The sequence below is a fragment of the Trachurus trachurus genome (genome assembly GCF_905171665.1).
Source record: "Trachurus trachurus genome assembly, chromosome: 18".
Lineage (NCBI taxonomy): Eukaryota > Metazoa > Chordata > Actinopteri > Carangiformes > Carangidae > Trachurus > Trachurus trachurus.
In genome coordinates this window covers 15,896,221-15,915,356 of record NC_139909.1, presented here as the reverse complement: position 1 = coordinate 15,915,356, position 19,136 = coordinate 15,896,221, and the positions used below count along the sequence as shown (strand labels likewise).

Genomic DNA, 19,136 nt, shown 5'->3' with positions numbered 1-19,136 from the left:
AAATTCAGGCTGGTTTTTTCGTTTTTTGGTTTTTGGTTCTAAAACGAAAAAACGAGGAAACCAAAATCAAATTACGGTTAAATTTTGATTGTCTTTTCGTTTTTTGATCTTAAACAACACATTAACGCCGATGACAGACCGGAAGTGTCCGAACTTCAAAATAAAAGCCCAGTGAATTAAGTTTTAGCCAGGTTTTAGCCGAAGACAGTAGATGAAAAGCCTATCAAATATATTTTTTTCTTTGGAAATGTTGTGTTTTGAGCACATTAATACATCATCAAAGCTGTGTTTATTTTTACACATTAGCAACAAGCTCATCGTTCGTTCATCTTCTCCTCGCTGCGCACGCTGCAGCGCTTCGCTTCCATTAAGTCAGATAATTTTCACAGCGTGTTCTGCGGCCCGTCTCCGGTCCCAACCGGGCTCCGGACACGGAGCAGAGACTGTCCGACAGGCTGTCCCTCTTTGAAGAGAGGATGAGGTCAGCTTTACTCCCGCTTCTGACCTTAAACAACATTGAACTTCAAAATAAAAGCCCAGTGAATTGAATTATAGCCATAGACTGTGCTGATTCAATCCGACCCTGAGATCTCCAACCCCGGGCATATTTGGCAGGTGGCAGCGGCCCCTTTATGGTTCTTTTGTACTGTCCTGATCGTCCCAGCTACACCCAGGCACCCAAGAGGACTTCTTGTCCCACCACTCTCAGGAGTTGTAGTGGTACTGTTAAGTGCTATTGGCAGCAGATGAGGGGATCTCCCGTGCGTAATGTCGCGCGTAATGACAGCTCTTCGCCGGTGAAACACAATAAACTGCGCGACTTCTTGCATGTTTGTCTCATGACATGGTGGAACCTACACAGAGGTATACAGACAGGTAGATCAGGCGGAAAATTGATATGGAAGCTGGTTCAGGACGTCTTCGTCCATTTATGGATAAATGTGGAGTGGAAATTAGTTCGTAGCTACATTAATTGAGCGTCAGCGTCACACAGCATTATTATATGCCGAAAACAGTGTAGGCTATTACTGGCTTTGTGTGTGCATGACAGTCTTATCAATGAATCTACAGTTATCCCACTAGCCTATGTCCGCCCATTGCGAAACTCATTCCGGCGCCAGCAAGCATACAAATCATAATAGTATCATTGTTAAGATTATGTCAGTGACAGACTAAGTCCCAGTGTGATGTTTACAGAACATTGAGTGTAAGTCCTCTCTCCACACAGGAGATCCAGTCACAACCTTTATATTTTCCCCTTTTAAAAGCCATGTTGTTCATTTACCAAAAAACACCAGCAGGTGTCGCACTGCGAGCGTACCCTCAAGGTCATGTCATCAGAAAAGTTTCATAATTTGTATCCATACTTTGTGCTAAACAGTTTAATTACTACACATGTGGAAGTCTGAGAAAGTGTCATAACTACTCTCTGTAAAAAAAAAAAAAAAAAAAAAAAAAAAAAACACCTACCTCCATTGAGTCTGGAGTCAAATAGGCAGCCAGCTCACCTGTGAGGCCTTTGCCCTGAGAACAAAGTAGCTGGCTGGCCTCATCCTCATCCCCAATTGTTGAGCTGTGTATTTGATGTGAGTTACCCATTTCTGTTCCACAAACACTTAGTATATTTAATAGTTAAAGAATATTGATGCTAATTACTACCCTTTATTAAGTTTTAGCTGAGTTTGCTAAACATTTGATAAACATTGTGCTGTTCTGTCATTTATCCTTCCCATCAGAAAGCAACCAGCTTAACAATAAATAACAAGGAACTGGATCCTCGGTGTTTGTGCCTTATTTTAACCAACAACCCATTGCGTAGGTCCACTCCTACCAAAGAACCAGTCTCTTCACCACACACAAGTCAATATTTTTCTCAAGGAAATTTAAATCGAACGCAACTGGACTTGGTTCACAGGCTTAAGTCAATATTTTACAAAATGAGAGTGACACCACTATCAGAGCTAATAATAATAATAAACGACACTCACTGCATGTCACATTAACAGTGTAAAAACACAAATTAATTTATTTAATTGCACGTGCATGTGATCAGGGGACGTACAGAGGAGAAAGAAAGAGAGGAGGCGGGGTGGAGATGATGGGCCGAAGCAAAAACAACTGCTGCCGGGAGAAGTGGAGATGCTTTGTGGCGGCCTTGTGTGCCACCATGGCAAAAGTGAACAGAGAGAGCATGACCTGAACTAAACAGCAAAACTCCAATATATATCTATATCTCTCTCTCATATATATATATATATATATATATATATATATATATATATATATATATATACACTAAACACAAGGAGTAATTGTAACATAAACCAAAACTGCATTAAAACATAAAAGACCCTAGTGAGCAATTGTATTTCTCAACATTTCCACAACCTCCTCCATTCCGTTGACCACAAAGTGGGTCTTCCAGACGGTCTCATTTCTGCACTTGGGGCAGTGCTGTGCGTTCCGAGACCATTCTTCAATGCAGACATGGCACCCTAAAAGGCTGCGGCAGCATGGTGCCACCACAGGGCTCTTCATCACATCTGTAACATTCAGAAAAAAAATGTTAAAACAATTAAAAAATATATTGCAAATGGCAGTCTCAAGCACTTTTTTACTCCTGAGTCATATCTGTTAATGCTTAAGTGTAAATATATTTGCCCATCTAATGTAATCATTTCTAGTTTTGTTCTATTTTGATTAACACAGTGGGTACTACCCTTTTGAATATAAAGTGAACCCATCTACTGATTTTACATATGTATTAAGCTGCACCCCCCTATGCATCTCAAGTTTAATATTCTCACTTATTGTGAGTAGTGTATATCATTAAGTCGCTGTTGCTCTGGGTAACTTTGTTTAAATTGTCCTGTTTTTTTTCTCATGTTAGTGAGAGATTGACAGTCAAATCAGACTTGTATGTATGGAATCATAGATTTTAAACTATTTTTGGTTGACCCCTTTTCTTTTTACACCAATTGCTCTATTATTTGCAGAATATTTTGTTATTTAAAACAACCTGGTATCTACACAAGAATGAGACTAAATTTGTGGTCTTAAACAAAACAAAATTACAGTGCAGTGTGCCAATAATGAACCCACTCAAATGGCTTCTGGACATGGTATGTAGAGAATATTTTGAGTATCTTACCTTTGCATATAACACAGCAGAACATTTCTTTAGCATGGGACACTTGATCATTGGTCAGGGACACTGTGTTTATCCTGTTGCTGCGGGCACACTGGCCAAGGTCCTGGAGAGCTTTTGTGATCGCTGGTAGCTCATCAGCAGCCAAAACCAGCTCCTCCAATTTGTCCAGACACCCATCATCCATGTGACTATGGCGGGAGAAGTGTTGACAAAGAAAGTGGACACATTACAGTCTTGCAGAAATCACATAGCTTATGTTGGCTGATCGTGGTAAAAAGTCTGTTATGCAAGTTACGGTATGTTTCAAATCTTTTTCTCACACAAATGAAAGAAACTATCCCCTATGATGACACTTTGTGGAAAATTACGTCAAATTAAGAAAAACTAGGACAAAGTTCAAGTCAGTAGAGAGTACATAGGAACGCTGAGTTGTAAGTATAAAAAGACAAGTAAATGTTTATTTCCATCACATTGGATAAAAAGTACCTTCTCCTCCTCTTCTTCCTCCTCATCAGTTCTTGGTATGCACTTTCATGAAGTGCAACTATTTTTCTGGCATTCTGCTTCCAAAATGCCAAACCTATAGGGAAGAGAATGGAGTTAGTCCACAGTAGAGGTTAAGAACACAACCTGTATTTATTTTCTATGTAATTTCATTTTAGGAAGTGTACTTTGTGTTTCTTGCCATATCTTTGAAACAAATAAATATTTGATCATTCTGTGTACCACAAACCATATCAGAGGAAAACTGTGAACTTGGAAAATAATGTGAAGACATTTTATATTACATGAAGATTTGGGGTATTAAATGATTGTATAGAGAGGTTCCCCAATTTAGGCCTACGGCAATTAAACACACCACTGTTCAACATAACATAATCAATGTGAATATGGATCTTATTCAACTCCTGTTGCACATGTGGGGATACATACTGGAATGACTGTTAAAAAAAACAAAACAAAAAAACATACCATTTGTCCCTGCCCCTTCCAGAAGCCGGTTGCCTTGTCCGTCACAGAGGATGATATTTTCATCAGCGTGCAGATCCTGCTTCACTTTCTCACTGATTGTGGGCACAGTGGCCTCACGCTCAGTGAACTCAATGAAGAGCATGGCTCCATCCAAAAGAAGCATTCCCCCCTCTACTTTTCCAATGGAGATGCTCCTTTAAAGAAATACAGATCACACAGATACATTCAGAGAGTTGTTTCCATCAATCATATATTTTTTTTGAGTGTTTTCAAGACTAATTTTGGAATGATGTCGATAGTTTCTTGTAATACCACACATGTGGCTAAATTTTCCAACACAGATATAGTTTTGCATGAGAACAAACCTTGAAAAGGCCCTTCTTTGGGGTGTGGGTCCTGGACGTCCAGCAGAAGCAGAAGCCACCGGCCTGGCACAAAACTGAAAGCGGTTGTTTGGGGCGGTTGGGGGGGGTTGGTTCATCGGGTGGCTTGATGAGGGCAGAGGGGCTTCATCTCCACACACTTCATATTTTCCCCCCAGCTCAATGTCTCCTATATAGCCTGTTGAGCTGGGCAGCAGGACCACCTCAGTCTCGGCAACAAGGTAAATACTGGAATCCACCAGCTGCAAAAACAAAAGATACATCTTGATGAAATGTCGTTGTATTAGGCCTCGCGCTGTTAAGAGTGAACCTCCAATTGAAATAAGCAGACCTGATATTTAATATGCGAGGGCCACAATGTCCTGCTGCAGTATGAATTCATAAGACTTTTAAACTTTTTATTTAAAAAAAAACTGACCCTGACTTATGGGACTTGCGTTGAACAAGCAGGCTTAGTTGGATAAACGGAGGCTGTAAATGTCTACAAACCTTAAAAATCCTTGAAATATTTTGTAGGCTAATATCAATTTCGCGAATGTGGACAGTCCGCTGCCCACGCCACAGCGTTATCCTCCCGATGTCCATGTCAGCGTTTGTCGTGAAAACTCCGTATGAAAATGTTCGGCTCCAAAAGGGTCTGGAGATCAGCGCGCTCCAATTTATACGGCACATTACGTTACCGGAGCGTGCGTGCGTGCGTGCGTGCGTGCGTGCGTGCGTGAGTGCGTGAGTGCGTGCGTGCGTGCGTGCGTGCGTGGCGGGCAGTGTCGACCAATCATGCTTTAGCTGCCAAAGATAGTCAGGCGCCAAAATAGTTGTCGCCTCCGTGCAGATATGGAATCCAGTCTGGTGCCACACGTTGCAGTCATACAGAATATGTTGAAGAGTGGATGTACATATGCTGATATAAGTAACTATTTGATTTTTGAGTGTGGGTTGCAAAGGGGGGCGTCAGTCGAAAATATTCGCCGTTTTTGTGCAGAGCACAGTTTACAGAGACAGCGAATGACGGACCACCAACTTGAAGCTGCCGTTTTCAGTGCTGTAAAGGAGGTAGGATATAACACCAAGTTTCATAAAACAAATTGATTGCCCCAAAAACAATGTATTGATGGTGGTTCACAGTAAGTAGGCCTATAAACTATTTCATGCAGGCTATTGTGAATATTTTTGTGAATGACCCCATGATTTTTGGGGGTCATCCCTATGTTCCCTCATTTCTAACTTTTGTTGTCACTGAAAATTAGGCCCTATGTTCCCTCAGCCCTTTGGTCCCACCATTGGTTAGGTTTAGGCAATGAAGAAAGGAGTTGGTTAAGTTTAGTAAAAAGACCCGGTAGAGGCTAGACAGGCCAGATAGGTAGAGTCCAGATAGGTAGAGAGAGTCCAGAGGGAACATAGGGCTGTGGGAACATAGGCACGCTCCCGATTTTTGATGTCAACAGGGGCGTTTACAATGGTGAAACACCACCCATCCATCCTTTTTTTTGGAGCATAACTTTAATGAGATTGTGCGCACTTGTTCTGTTATCAAAGAGCATTTTTGGTCAAAATGTGAAACATACGTATTCTGTGTTACCGGCCTGTGTTGACTGTACAATAAATGTGTAAAATATGACTGGTTGTGGGACTAGGCTGGTTCCGGATTATTGTAGAGATCAACGCAGTGAGTGGTGGTTTGAAACAATGGCACAAACGCAGAAGGTCCAATTCATCTCATTTAGGCCTATTGTTTGGCTGGTTAATGCTGATGAAAAGGAGAATGAAAGAACAGAAAAGATTAGCCCACAAAACTCAAATGTTCAAGTCAACAAGTACTCAATCTTTGTTAACCTACTCAAACTCAAACTTAATAAAGAGTAAAAGAGGTAGCAACAATAAGGTTCAATTAACTAGGCCTACAACATAAACAAAGAGTATGTGGGACTTAGCTGAATCACTTACATCAATCACGCAGTTCAACAATCAGGGAGTTGGGGAGGAGGAGGACTAGGCAGCAGCTCCTTTGTTCCCCAGAGCAGAAAGGGCTTGCCACAGGTGAGCTACCTGCCTAAATCAGCCTCCGAGCTCTACCCTCCGGTGATGTAAGGGGAAGGAGGAGGGATAGAAGGAGTTGAGGTGGAAGGAGGGATGTGGAAGGAGGTGGGGATTTTCTACAGGACACTACTTGTAATAAACAGTTTGATGGCAGTCTATTAAAAAACTCAATAAAACGTATTGAGTTTTACACAATAATTCCACAATTGACAACCAGTAGCGATTGAAGGACTAGACTCAGCCACCACAATAACTTCTTTCTTTTTACCTTTAGACTGGTCCAACGTATGGAAGAAAGATGATGACTGGTTATCTTTCAGCTGTGGGAGTCCGTGCATCGGAGGGTCGCGTTGGACGTGCATTGCGCAACATTAACCATCCTTATCATAGGGCAAGATGTGAGGTAAGTTTCATCAAATGTAACCCTTCAATTTTACCGTTATAATACCGGTAGGCATAAAGCGTTGTGTTCAAATCCCACACTGGGCGGCCATTTACTGCATGTCATTCCCCCTCTCTCTGCCTCCCCATTTCATGCCTCAATTGTTCTCCATTAAAGTCAAAACCCCCCCAAATATATACTTAAAAATTAGGCAAAGGCATAAAGCCTATTTGCATCTCAAGCAACCGGTTAAAGTGGTTAATAGATTTCAGATCTGTTTGAGGCAGTGAAGAAAGTTTTTTGGAATTTCACCCTGTTTGTTTTGTTTCTTTTTGTGCTTTAACTGTGTAATGAGATCCTATAATGTTCTCTGTTTGTCTTTAAGGGAGCCAGAAACCTCAATCCAGTTCCATATACTGCTGAATATGTGGGACATAAAATACATATTGACCAAAATGAAAAACTTGTGATGTTCGGCGTGACTCATGTACTGGCGATTGACGGCTTCTCGAGCAAAATTGTTGGACGATCCACAATGCCTATCAAAAATAATCTCACCATTTACAACGATGTCTACAGGTAACAAACAACTTAATTTAAAAAACCTTTCTTTGTCCCTGTTGCAAAAATACAAAGAAGCCTACTATCTGATTATTCTGGTTTTGACCTTATTATGAAATGACTATATTCCCATATTCCCATATTCCCATACATGTTCAAATGAAGCCTTTAAAACCAGAATAATTCTGTTATTTTGGAAAACAGAACCGGAATAGGTTCATTACATGATATTGATCAACTGCTTGATGCATTTTTCCTAATAAAAGTGCATGCCCATGTAACCGGCCTTCAATGTTGTTGTTTTCTTGTAGAAGTGCAGTAGTGGAGCATGGTATATGGGACCAGGTCAGGGTGGACAATGGAAGAGAGTTCTATCTAACTCTATACATGCAGGAAAAGTTGGCCAGCCACCGCCACAACACAGAGAGGACACCTTACAGGCAAACGCCATCAACCAAGGTATTTCTGATTTAAATCCCACTTGATAAAGGGGATTTTTGCTAAGATAACTTTTTTTTTAAATTAAAATATATTTTTTGTAAGGTCAAACATGCAATTCAGCTAAAATGCAATTCAGCTAAAATTAGCCACCTTCAAAGTTGAGTTTTATTTTGATGGTTCTTCTTATGAAAAGCATATTGCAGGCCTCTTCACATTTCCCTTCTAATTATGTAGGTCCTGTGTGTGTTTTAGCTTGGTGCAGGGTGCATTGTGAGCTACGCACACACATACACAAACTAACATTAGAGTTCAAAAATTGCTAGTTTTAATCTAGTTTCAATCTCATTATTTGTGAAATATTTTATAGTTCTTTTAATGGAATGTTATATTGTCTTATGTGTGTTAAAATTAAATTTAATCAGATTGTTTTATCAGAAATTACGGTTTCACTTCGAAGTTTCAGTGGCTCATTTTAGCTGATTAAGTGGCCCATTTTCCTGGACACTGCTCATCTCAAAAAAATTGGGACATCTGTTTGAAAAGCTGTAAGACCTGATTGATTATATTTTATTACATCAATTCAACCCCAAAATATTAAAAACATCCCTATAATGTCTTTTTTTTTGTATATTTTTTTGGCTTTTCATGCCTTTATTTGATAGGACAGTTGAGAGTGTGACAGGAAATGGGAGGCAGAGATGGGGGGAATGACATGCAGGATAGGGCCGTCCGACGCGGGACTCGAACCGGGGCCGCCTGCAGCGAGGACTACAGCCTCAACACATGGGGCGGGTGCTCTACCAACTGAGCTAAACACTGCCCCCCTATAATGTCTAAAAACACAATCCAGTGTCATACATTCCGTTTCCTAAGCAATTAACCAAATAGTAGCTGATATCACCCTATACAGTGGAGATGGATTGTACACACACCGATTGTAATTATAATGTTTTAAGTGAATCAATATAAATGTATGCCTTATTGATCATTCATATAAGGTTCTAAAATGTAAGCAAGAAAGTATAACTAACAAACATGCCTAATCTTATTTGTTCTACAATGACAGAATCACACAATTGAGAGGATCTGGCCAGAGATCAACAATAGGGTGAACTACCCTTTGAAAATCCCCTTGGTTCATCTGGTTGATCAGGAGGAGCTGGATATGGAGGACAGCCTGACCAAATTTTGCGTGTCATCATTGACATGCCAGTTGGCCCAGCTTGGAGTTGAGCGTGTTGTTCAAGCTTGGAATGCACACAGGATTCCAGGTTTGTGTTAGACTCAAGCAAAGTTTTAACAAAGTCAAATCTGATTGTATACACTTCAGTAAAAATCATATCTGAGTCACTTTGCCATTTTAAAGTCCTCAAATTTACAAATTTCAGTGTAGTCAAGTCATATAGAGTTCATGACTCTACATACATACTGTACACTGCACTCAACAACCTCCCCCAATAGCCCCACTGCCTTCACCAGCTTTCCGTGTTTTGCATATTCTGTGTTGTAAACTGTTTTCTTGTCTGTAACAACATCTATTGCACATCTGCCTGTCCTGGGTAAGGATCCCTTCTCTGTTGCTCACCCTGAGGTTTCTCCAAGTTAAAAGGGTTTCTGGGTGTTTTTCCTCAGTTGATGTGAGGGTCTGTTGTGAGGATGTTGTTATGATGCTGTGTAAAGCCCTTTGACACAAAATGTCAGTAAGTGATAGCATTATAGAGAAAAAAACACACACATTTTGTCACACCAAGTGTTTATAAACTGACGAAAAATTGACCAAAGACATCTTTTCTATTAAATCAGAAGAAACTTAAATTATTTAGAAACATTATTCTAAGGGAAACAGGCTGGAATAGATAACATGTGACTTCTAAAACAATCAAGTATCATTTCTTTACTGTTGTATAAACCCCCCTGGGTTTGTCTAAGGTGCTCTTGGATGCTAATTTAGAGTAAAAACAAAAACCTAGCTAACAAATAGCTCTTGGATAGTATTTCTTAATTAGAACCAGCTCATTTGTTAAAACCTTTTTGGAAAATGGTCTAATGCTATCACTGGGTAATTTAAGTTCTCTCAGACTTTGTCAGCTATTAAAGGCACACAGAATATGGTAAATACTTCCTCAACAACACAACAATTGTTAAAAATTCAATGTACAGTTAAAGCATGTATCCTTGCCTCCACCTTATTTTAGGGAAGGGGATCCCCAATGTATTGGCCAGAGAGGGATGCCAAAAACGAGTGTGCGCAGACCTCTTACCAGATGCATCAGTGGCTGCAGACTGGTACGAGGAGGAGGTGGGATCGTTAACAAGAGTGTCATCCTTTGGAGTCAACCCCTTCAATACTGCAGAAGACCAAGAGGCTGCACAAAGAATGTTTGGTCAACAATGTCCAGATGTGACCATACTTCTTGACAATGTCCTCAATAATCACCCTGAATATTTTCAGGAGGGACTTAAAGGCCTGATAGACATAACCAGGAGACAGTCCCAGCAGTGAGTTCTGAACAACCCAGGAGTTTTGCTGTTTAGTTCAGGTCATGCTCTCTCTGTTCACTTTTGCCATGGTGGCACACAAGGCCGCCACAAAGCATCTCCACTTCTCCCGGCAGCAGTTGTTTTTGCTTCGGCCCATCATCTCCACCCCGCCTCCTCTCTTTCTTTCTCCTCTGTACGTCCCCTGATCACATGCACGTGCAATTAAATAAATTAATTTGTGTTTTTACACTGTTAATGTGACATGCAGTGAGTGTCGTTTATTATTATTATTAGCTCTGATAGTGGTGTCACTCTCATTTTGTAAAATATTGACTTAAGCCTGTGAACCAAGTCCAGTTGCGTTCGATTTAAATTTCCTTGAGAAAAATATTGACTTGTGTGTGGTGAAGAGACTGGTTCTTTGGTAGGAGTGGACCTACGCAATGGGTTGTTGGTTAAAATAAGGCACAAACACCGAGGATCCAGTTCCTTGTTATTTATTGTTAAGCTGGTTGCTTTCTGATGGGAAGGATAAATGACAGAACAGCACAATGTTTATCAAATGTTTAGCAAACTCAGCTAAAACTTAATAAAGGGTAGTAATTAGCATCAATATTCTTTAACTATTAAATATACTAAGTGTTTGTGGAACAGAAATGGGTAACTCACATCAAATACACAGCTCAACAATTGGGGATGAGGATGAGGCCAGCCAGCTACTTTGTTCTCAGGGCAAAGGCCTCACAGGTGAGCTGGCTGCCTATTTGACTCCAGACTCAATGGAGGTAGGTGTTTTTTTTTTTTTTTTTTTTTTTTTTTTTTTACAGAGAGTAGTTATGACACTTTCTCAGACTTCCACATGTGTAGTAATTAAACTGTTTAGCACAAAGTATGGATACAAATTATGAAACTTTTCTGATGACATGACCTTGAGGGTACGCTCGCAGTGCGACACCTGCTGGTGTTTTTTGGTAAATGAACAACATGGCTTTTAAAAGGGGAAAATATAAAGGTTGTGACTGGATCTCCTGTGTGGAGAGAGGACTTACACTCAATGTTCTGTAAACATCACACTGGGACTTAGTCTGTCACTGACATAATCTTAACAATGATACTATTATGATTTGTATGCTTGCTGGCGCCGGAATGAGTTTCGCAATGGGCGGACATAGGCTAGTGGGATAACTGTAGATTCATTGATAAGACTGTCATGCACACACAAAGCCAGTAATAGCCTACACTGTTTTCGGCATATAATAATGCTGTGTGACGCTGACGCTCAATTAATGTAGCTACGAACTAATTTCCACTCCACATTTATCCATAAATGGACGAAGACGTCCTGAACCAGCTTCCATATCAATTTTCCGCCTGATCTACCTGTCTGTATACCTCTGTGTAGGTTCCACCATGTCATGAGACAAACATGCAAGAAGTCGCGCAGTTTATTGTGTTTCACCGGCGAAGAGCTGTCATTACGCGCGACATTACGCACGGGAGATCCCCTCATCTGCTGCCAATAGCACTTAACAGTACCACTACAACTCCTGAGAGTGGTGGGACAAGAAGTCCTCTTGGGTGCCTGGGTGTAGCTGGGACGATCAGGACAGTACAAAAGAACCATAAAGGGGCCGCTGCCACCTGCCAAATATGCCCGGGGTTGGAGATCTCAGGGTCGGATTGAATCAGCACAGTCTATGGCTATAATTCAATTCACTGGGCTTTTATTTTGAAGTTCAATGTTGTTTAAGGTCAGAAGCGGGAGTAAAGCTGACCTCATCCTCTCTTCAAAGAGGGACAGCCTGTCGGACAGTCTCTGCTCCGTGTCCGGAGCCCGGTTGGGACCGGAGACGGGCCGCAGAACACGCTGTGAAAATTATCTGACTTAATGGAAGCGAAGCGCTGCAGCGTGCGCAGCGAGGAGAAGATGAACGAACGATGAGCTTGTTGCTAATGTGTAAAAATAAACACAGCTTTGATGATGTATTAATGTGCTCAAAACACAACATTTCCAAAGAAAAAAATATATTTGATAGGCTTTTCATCTACTGTCTTCGGCTAAAACCTGGCTAAAACTTAATTCACTGGGCTTTTATTTTGAAGTTCGGACACTTCCGGTCTGTCATCGGCGTTAATGTGTTGTTTAAGATCAAAAAACGAAAAGACAATCAAAATTTAACCGTAATTTGATTTTGGTTTCCTCGTTTTTTCGTTTTAGAACCAAAAACCAAAAAACGAAAAAACCAGCCTGAATTTTGGTTTTTTGGTTTTTGGTTTGAAACGGAAAACCAAATTACCAGCTGACTTTCGTTTTCTGACAGTTCGGTTTAAAGGAAAAATCAAACTAACGAAACGTACACGGACCCGAGCGACCAAGGTACGTTTTATCAGTCTGTTTTCTGGGAATAATTGACATAAGGAGAAACCAGAAACAAGCCGTTTTTTCGTTTTTTCGTTTTGGAAAAAAAAACGGAAATCAAAATTTCAGTTCGTTTTCTCGTTTTTGGTTCTTATTTAACAAAACGACTTTACCACTCAATATTTTGTTTCCGTGGGTGGGCGGGTCCTAGTGTGCTTCCTTGCCCTGTGCCCTTCAAAATAAAAGTTCCTCAATTTAATAATGTCGACAAAAATATTACTGTAGGCTACAGACACTAGCAGACATAGAGGACCCCATCACCCACAGTCAAGACTGACACGGCTTCAAATAACAATAATAGTAGGCTATTCATAATGAAAATGAGAACTTATGAAGTTATGATGACTTCAGTGTAGATGTTTAGCCACAAGGTGGCGCAGTTATTACATGAAGAGTAGATCTGAGGGCTTTACTACGACGGAGGCTCACAACATATCGTGTGTATTATTGAAAGCGAGGGGTGTGCCTATAGGCTAGTGAGTACAGAGTGTCTACTCTGTACAGTGACAAAGACTGTACAGTAACTTCGTTCAATATACAGTAGATACTACTTCAAAGTGGCCATTTTACTCGCGGGGAGCGAGATTCACGCAACGCGTGAAATGTGAGTGACAAAGTGATCACACATTAAAGCATTATGACTGATAGCTCCCCTGGTAGAACAGCTCCCTCAGTAAGCTGATTCATCCGCTAGTGTGGGTTCTAGTCTCAGTTTTCTCATCATCATTATGATCACATAAGGCTTAAGTTTGAGCAAATAAATGAGCAAATGAGCATTAATTCTCCGCCGGGCCGAGGCACCAACTTCCCTGCTTGTGTAGCCTACGTATTTGTCTGCAACAGCTTATGACACGCGCCGTCCCTGCAGAGTGACAGCCCGGGACAGGTGCTGAAGTGTGGGAGAGGAGGGAGAGACTGGGCTCCGCGGGGCTCTTGCAACTTGCGGCGGATCAGGAAGGGTGGAGGACCGACATGACAGGGGGTCTTGGTCTCCTGGTACCTGTGCTGGCCAGGAAAATGCACAGTGTACACGTGTACATATTTAAGTAGTACACGTTCACATCCCTATAAACATGTACACAAGCAGGGAAGTTGGTGCCTCGGCCCGGCGGAGAATTAATGCTCATTTGCTCATTTATTTGCTCAAACTTAAGCCTTGTGTGATCATAATGATGATGAGAAAAGAAAACACATTAATTAATGGTAGCTACAACCTAAACTGAGACTCGAACCCACACTAGTGGATGCTTCAGCTTACTGAGGGAGCTGTTCTACCAAGGGAGCTATCAGTCATAATGCTCTCGTGTGTGATCACTTTGTCAATCAAATTTCACGCGTTGCGTGAATCTCGCTCCCCGCGATGGCCACTTTGAAGTAGTATCTACTGTATATTGAACGAAGTTACTGTACAGTCTTTGTCACTGTACTCACTAGCCTATAGCCTATAGGCACACCCCTCGCTTTCAATAATATACACGATATGTTGTGAGCCTCCGTCGTAGTAAAGCCCTCAGATCTACTCTTCATGTAATAACTGCGCCACCTTGTGGCTAAACATCTACACTGAAGTCATCATAACTTCAGTTGTCATTTTTATTATGAATAGCCTACTATTATTGTTATTTGAAGCCGTGTCAGTCTTGACTGTGGGTGATGGGGTCCTCTATGTCTGCTAGTGTCTGTAGCCTGGGGACAGCTCTCCACTCCGACACCCCTCCACTTCGACACCCCGCTGTTCCGAAATACCCCCACTTCGAAACACCGCTACTCCGACACCCCCTCCTCCCCCCCGCAGCTGTCCAAGGTGCTGAACCGCGTGACGTTGTTTACATTCTGCTTTGTGGCTTGTCTGTGAAACGTGCTGCTCAGAGACTAGGCAGATCTGTCCCACTTTCTCCCCGACACAGTAAAAGAAATACACTTTTTTTCTTTTTCTCCACCCCTCTGCTCCGCTCGAGCGCGGCTGAAGCCGGCTTGAGCTCACACGGGCGCGAGGCTGCTGCAGCCGCCGCTCGCGCTGACAGCTGACTGAGGGAGATGCTTTGGTTGGGCTTAGGCAATGAAGAAAGGAGTTGGTTAAGTTTAGTAAAAAGACCAGGTAGAGGCTAGACAGGCTAAGCATAATGAACATTATATGTCATTAATATGAAGTATTTGCTTGTTTTGCAGTTAATTATGCACATGATCCGTTTGACCCCAAAAAGGAAAAAAGGATCAATGCGCACTGCGCACTGGGGGTTTTCCCCAATAGCCTTTTCGGAGTAGCGGGGTCTTTAGAAAAAATAGAAAACCCCGCTATTACGATGAATGGAAGTCTATTGTCGGAAAGACGGGGCTTCGGAAAGGCGGGGTGTAACCCTGTAGCCTACAGTAATATTTTTGTCGACATTATTAAATTGAGGAACTTTTATTTTGAAGGGCACAGGGCAAGGAAGCACACTAGGACCCGCCCACCCACGGAAACAAAATATTGAGTGGTAAAGTCGTTTTGTTAAATAAGAACCAAAAACGAGAAAACGAACTGAAATTTTGATTTCCGTTTTTTTTTTCAAAACGAAAAAACGAAAAAACGGCTTGTTTCTGGTTTCTCCTTATGTCAATTATTCCCAGAAAACAGACTGATAAAACGTACCTCCGTCCCCGAGCATACCCTCTGGGGTCGTTTTTCCGGTCTGTCATCAGTGTTAATATTATTATCAAAAACGAAAAGAGAGATTTTGTAACAATCAAAATTAAAAATTGGCCGTTATTTGATTTTGGTCTCCTCGTTTTTTGGTTTTAAAAGCAAAAAACGAAAAACGAAAAAACCAGCCTGAATTTTTGTTTTTTGTTTTTTTGTTTGAAACGGAAAACCAAATTACCAGCTTACTTTCGTTTTTTGACAGTTCTGTTTAAAGGAAAAATCGAATGGCCGCGAAGTACACGGACCCCCCCAGGTCTTTTGGGGGAAAAGCGGGGAACGTAGGATCCTTTTTCTAAAAAAGGGTTCTATGTTCCCCGGTCACATACACAGCGGGGAACATAGAACCCTTTTGGGGAAAGTAGTTAGTAAGCTAAATCTGGTACAAGGCATCTCTTCTCATTTCAAGACTAATGTTATTTTGTACATTGTCCCTGATACAAATAAACGTATTAAACTTTAACTAAACTTAAAAGCGGGTAACATAGGACCCTTTTTCTAAAAAAGGGTCCTATGTTCCCCGGTCCCATATAACGTGGGAAACATAGGATCCGGGGAACATAGGACCTGGGGAACACAGGGATGATCCCTTCAAATACTAGCCTTTAGATAATTAGGTCGGGCTAACTTACCTTATCAAGGGTGGGGTAAGGTTAAAAAAAAAGTTATGTCTAAACAAATCATTGACTTTAATATGAGACATAATTCATCTCAAATGTTTGTCTTGTGGTTAAACTCAGAGTGGAAGCGTTAGATTAGCTACTGTCACTTACTGCAAGAGGATCCCTTGAAAAAACGTAGTGGCTAACAACATTTATTAATGCGCTGATCAATCTTCTTGTCACCGGTTTGTTGGTGCTATCGTAGAGCAATTATTGAGGTTGTTGCTGCTGTTCTCCTAGTCAATCACAATTATGACTAATGTCTGGGTTGTGCGCCAAGTCTCCATGTAGCCTATTGCACAACTAAATCTAAACATGGACAAGCATCAGTTCTAACTAATAATGCAACAAGTGATATGACTGAAGTATTGCGTGTCTCCTAATGTCTGTGCTGAATTGCAACATTCACACTCACACACAAACACAGACATCTTGAACTCATTGAATCTGTTGACTCCCATCGACCCCTTCATACTACTGCAATGACTCAATCACTTGGAAACCCTCTGTCACTATCTGTCTTGGGAAAGCTTGGATAGTGGATATGCAGGTAGCTAGCCAAATATGTCTGACGCAATATGACGGTCCTCTTGATCTAGTTCCCATCGAAATCTAAAATCTTAAGTGCCAGACTGAACAATTCCACTGTGTCATGTACGTAAGGGAGAACCATGTAAGACAATTGCATCTCATTAACAAGAGAATTTAAAACATAGAATTTGCATAGAAAAGTATCATAAAATAGATGTTAAATGTGTGAATCTGAGCTTTCTGTCGCTTTTTTCCTCATTGGGTAGTTTACCGTATTATGTTGTCATAAGTAGAAGAAATAAATCAGACATAAAGGGCAAAAACTGCATGGGAAATTATTTCTATTCATTTAAGTGAACTCAATGTTTACTTACTGGCTTTTTTTTATGGAGGCCGTCAGTGGTGTCTCATGGTTTTTAAATCATTAACACATGTAGTGTAAATACTTATGTTGTTAAAGAGGCTCCCCTATGTAATATATACAAAAGTGTGAATAATGCAGCTTTTTAACAACAGTAGGCAATAAAATGACACATAAGGACAAGGAACAAAACACCACAGCTGTAAACAATATGATTAGGCCTACCATAATGGAAACATGATGAGCCAGGTTCACACGTGCTACACGTCACAAATAAGCAGTGGGCAATAGTACCAAGGAAAATCATTTTGGAACGAAAAAAAACTTCAGAGCCAGTGCCAGTTTTCGGTACAGCTCTTTCCACCTGCAGAGGTGGGAATGTTGGTGATTCATACTCTGGATGTCTTGAAGTCATAAAACTGATATATCAGCTGTCTGGTATCTGTCTCAACACGATAAGCTCATTCACAAATGCAAAGGGCTGTCCTTTAGGGGAAGTGAAACCCGGTTCAGGATTCCAAGGAAAGTGAGTTGTATTGTTGTTGAATGTTGCAACAGGGGAAAGTTTTTTTTTTTTACAAATTTCTAAGGAATGGATTCGCCTCGCTGTGAGTGGATAAAAAGGAGGTGCAGAGAGCTTGAGGAGGAGAGAGAAGCTACAGCACCACTACTACTCACATCATCCTGATTGCTGCAGTAGACAAGACAAAGATGAATGCTTCACTCCACTGCATCGTTCTCCTGGCCTGTGTGGTCACATGCTTTTGCTTAACACGTAAGTGTATTAATTAATTGGCTTGTGGAAAGCTCTTATTTATTTATTTATTTATTTATTTATTTATTTATTTATTTATTTATTTATTTATTCATATTCATATATTCATTTATTTGTGGCTGTTTTTCTCTATTTATGACTTGAAATAAGCATGCAAGTCCATATGTCCATATTGTAGCGAGTACATATGTCTTTTATATGTTGCCTTTCTTTCTTTTTTTTACAGCTATTAAGCGCTGCAAGTGTATAAGTGTAATCCAGGGATTGAACCCCAAACTCATCAAAAATGTTGAGGTGTTGGATCCTCGTCCATATTGCAAAAACCAAGAAGTCATGTAAGTACCAGCAGTGTTATAAAAAATGAAAAATAGACCACATCTGTATTTTTGTCTGATTTGTCAGTACTTGCTAAATGTTGATTTTCGAGTGACAGTAATGTGTAATATTCTCTCTCTCCTGCAGTGTCAAAATGAAAGACGACAGTTCCACCTGTCTAGACCCCAAGTCAAAATTCACTCAGGACGTCCTGAAAGCAGTCGAAAGGTAAGGCAACTACTTTTTCAGATGATGCACTGTTGTCATTTCTGCGCACACAAGGACAAACTGCTTAGGAAGAAAGTTACATTTCTATATTCCTCCAGCTGCATGAGTAGAAGCAGGAAAATAAAATATGTTTCTAAAAAGCATATTTTGATCTGCACCTAATCAAACACTTAATGTATTTTTTATTTGTTTTTTGCTATGATATAGAGTGAGAGCAGTGGTTAGAAATCTGGAGGCTCCTCTATGATATTGATAAGAAATATTGTTAATTTAAAAATCACAATTCATCAAGTGAACGACCAAAAAAGTTAGGAATCACTGCCCAGTTGCATCACATCACTATTGAACTGGAGTCAAAATATTTTGGAAATACCAAATCAGCAACAATTTGCCAATCCAGTCTTTTTTTCGTTGGAGAAAAGTTATCATTCTAAAGTAAATCATATTGAGCAGAACTGACATGACATTTGGTTAGTAAATGTTTCAGATTTTTTAAATTAAAGTTGATGGTTGACCATGTCTTCTTTTTTTTTTTAATTTGTAGGCAAAGAGCAGCACAAGCAAAGAAGAAAGAGACCTCTGTCGTGGAAAGCACCACACCCATAGGATCAACTACAGTAGTGGTGTAACAGTGCATCAATGCATCAATGCACCAATGCACTAATGCATTGCATCTGTTCCAGAGAGAGAGCACTACAGTACACTATTGTGTGAGCCGAGGACTGGTGCACTTCTTGCTTCAGACAAACATTGAATG

The 19,136-nt window shown here is 40.7% G+C and overlaps 2 protein-coding genes across 2 annotated transcripts; both read left to right on the top strand.

The window, feature by feature from the left end:
• Positions 1-5,511: 5,511 nt before the first annotated feature.
• On the top strand, positions 5,512-9,209 carry LOC311001912 (uncharacterized protein; the record flags this gene model as incomplete). Its single annotated transcript, XM_083993090.1, has 5 exons — positions 5,512-5,559; positions 6,818-6,946; positions 7,311-7,504; positions 7,798-7,945; positions 8,994-9,209. 5 exons carry the CDS (start codon positions 5,512-5,514, stop codon positions 9,207-9,209), a joined length of 735 nt encoding a protein of 244 aa, XP_083849216.1.
• Positions 9,210-17,731: 8,522 nt separating this feature from the next.
• Positions 17,732-19,080, top strand: cxcl8b.3 (chemokine (C-X-C motif) ligand 8b, duplicate 3). The gene is made up of 4 exons (XM_083993164.1): positions 17,732-17,836; positions 18,063-18,171; positions 18,299-18,379; positions 18,924-19,080. Exons 1-4 carry the CDS (start codon positions 17,773-17,775, stop codon positions 19,006-19,008), a joined length of 339 nt encoding a protein of 112 aa, XP_083849290.1. The 5' UTR covers positions 17,732-17,772; the 3' UTR covers positions 19,009-19,080.
• Positions 19,081-19,136: the final 56 nt, after the last annotated feature.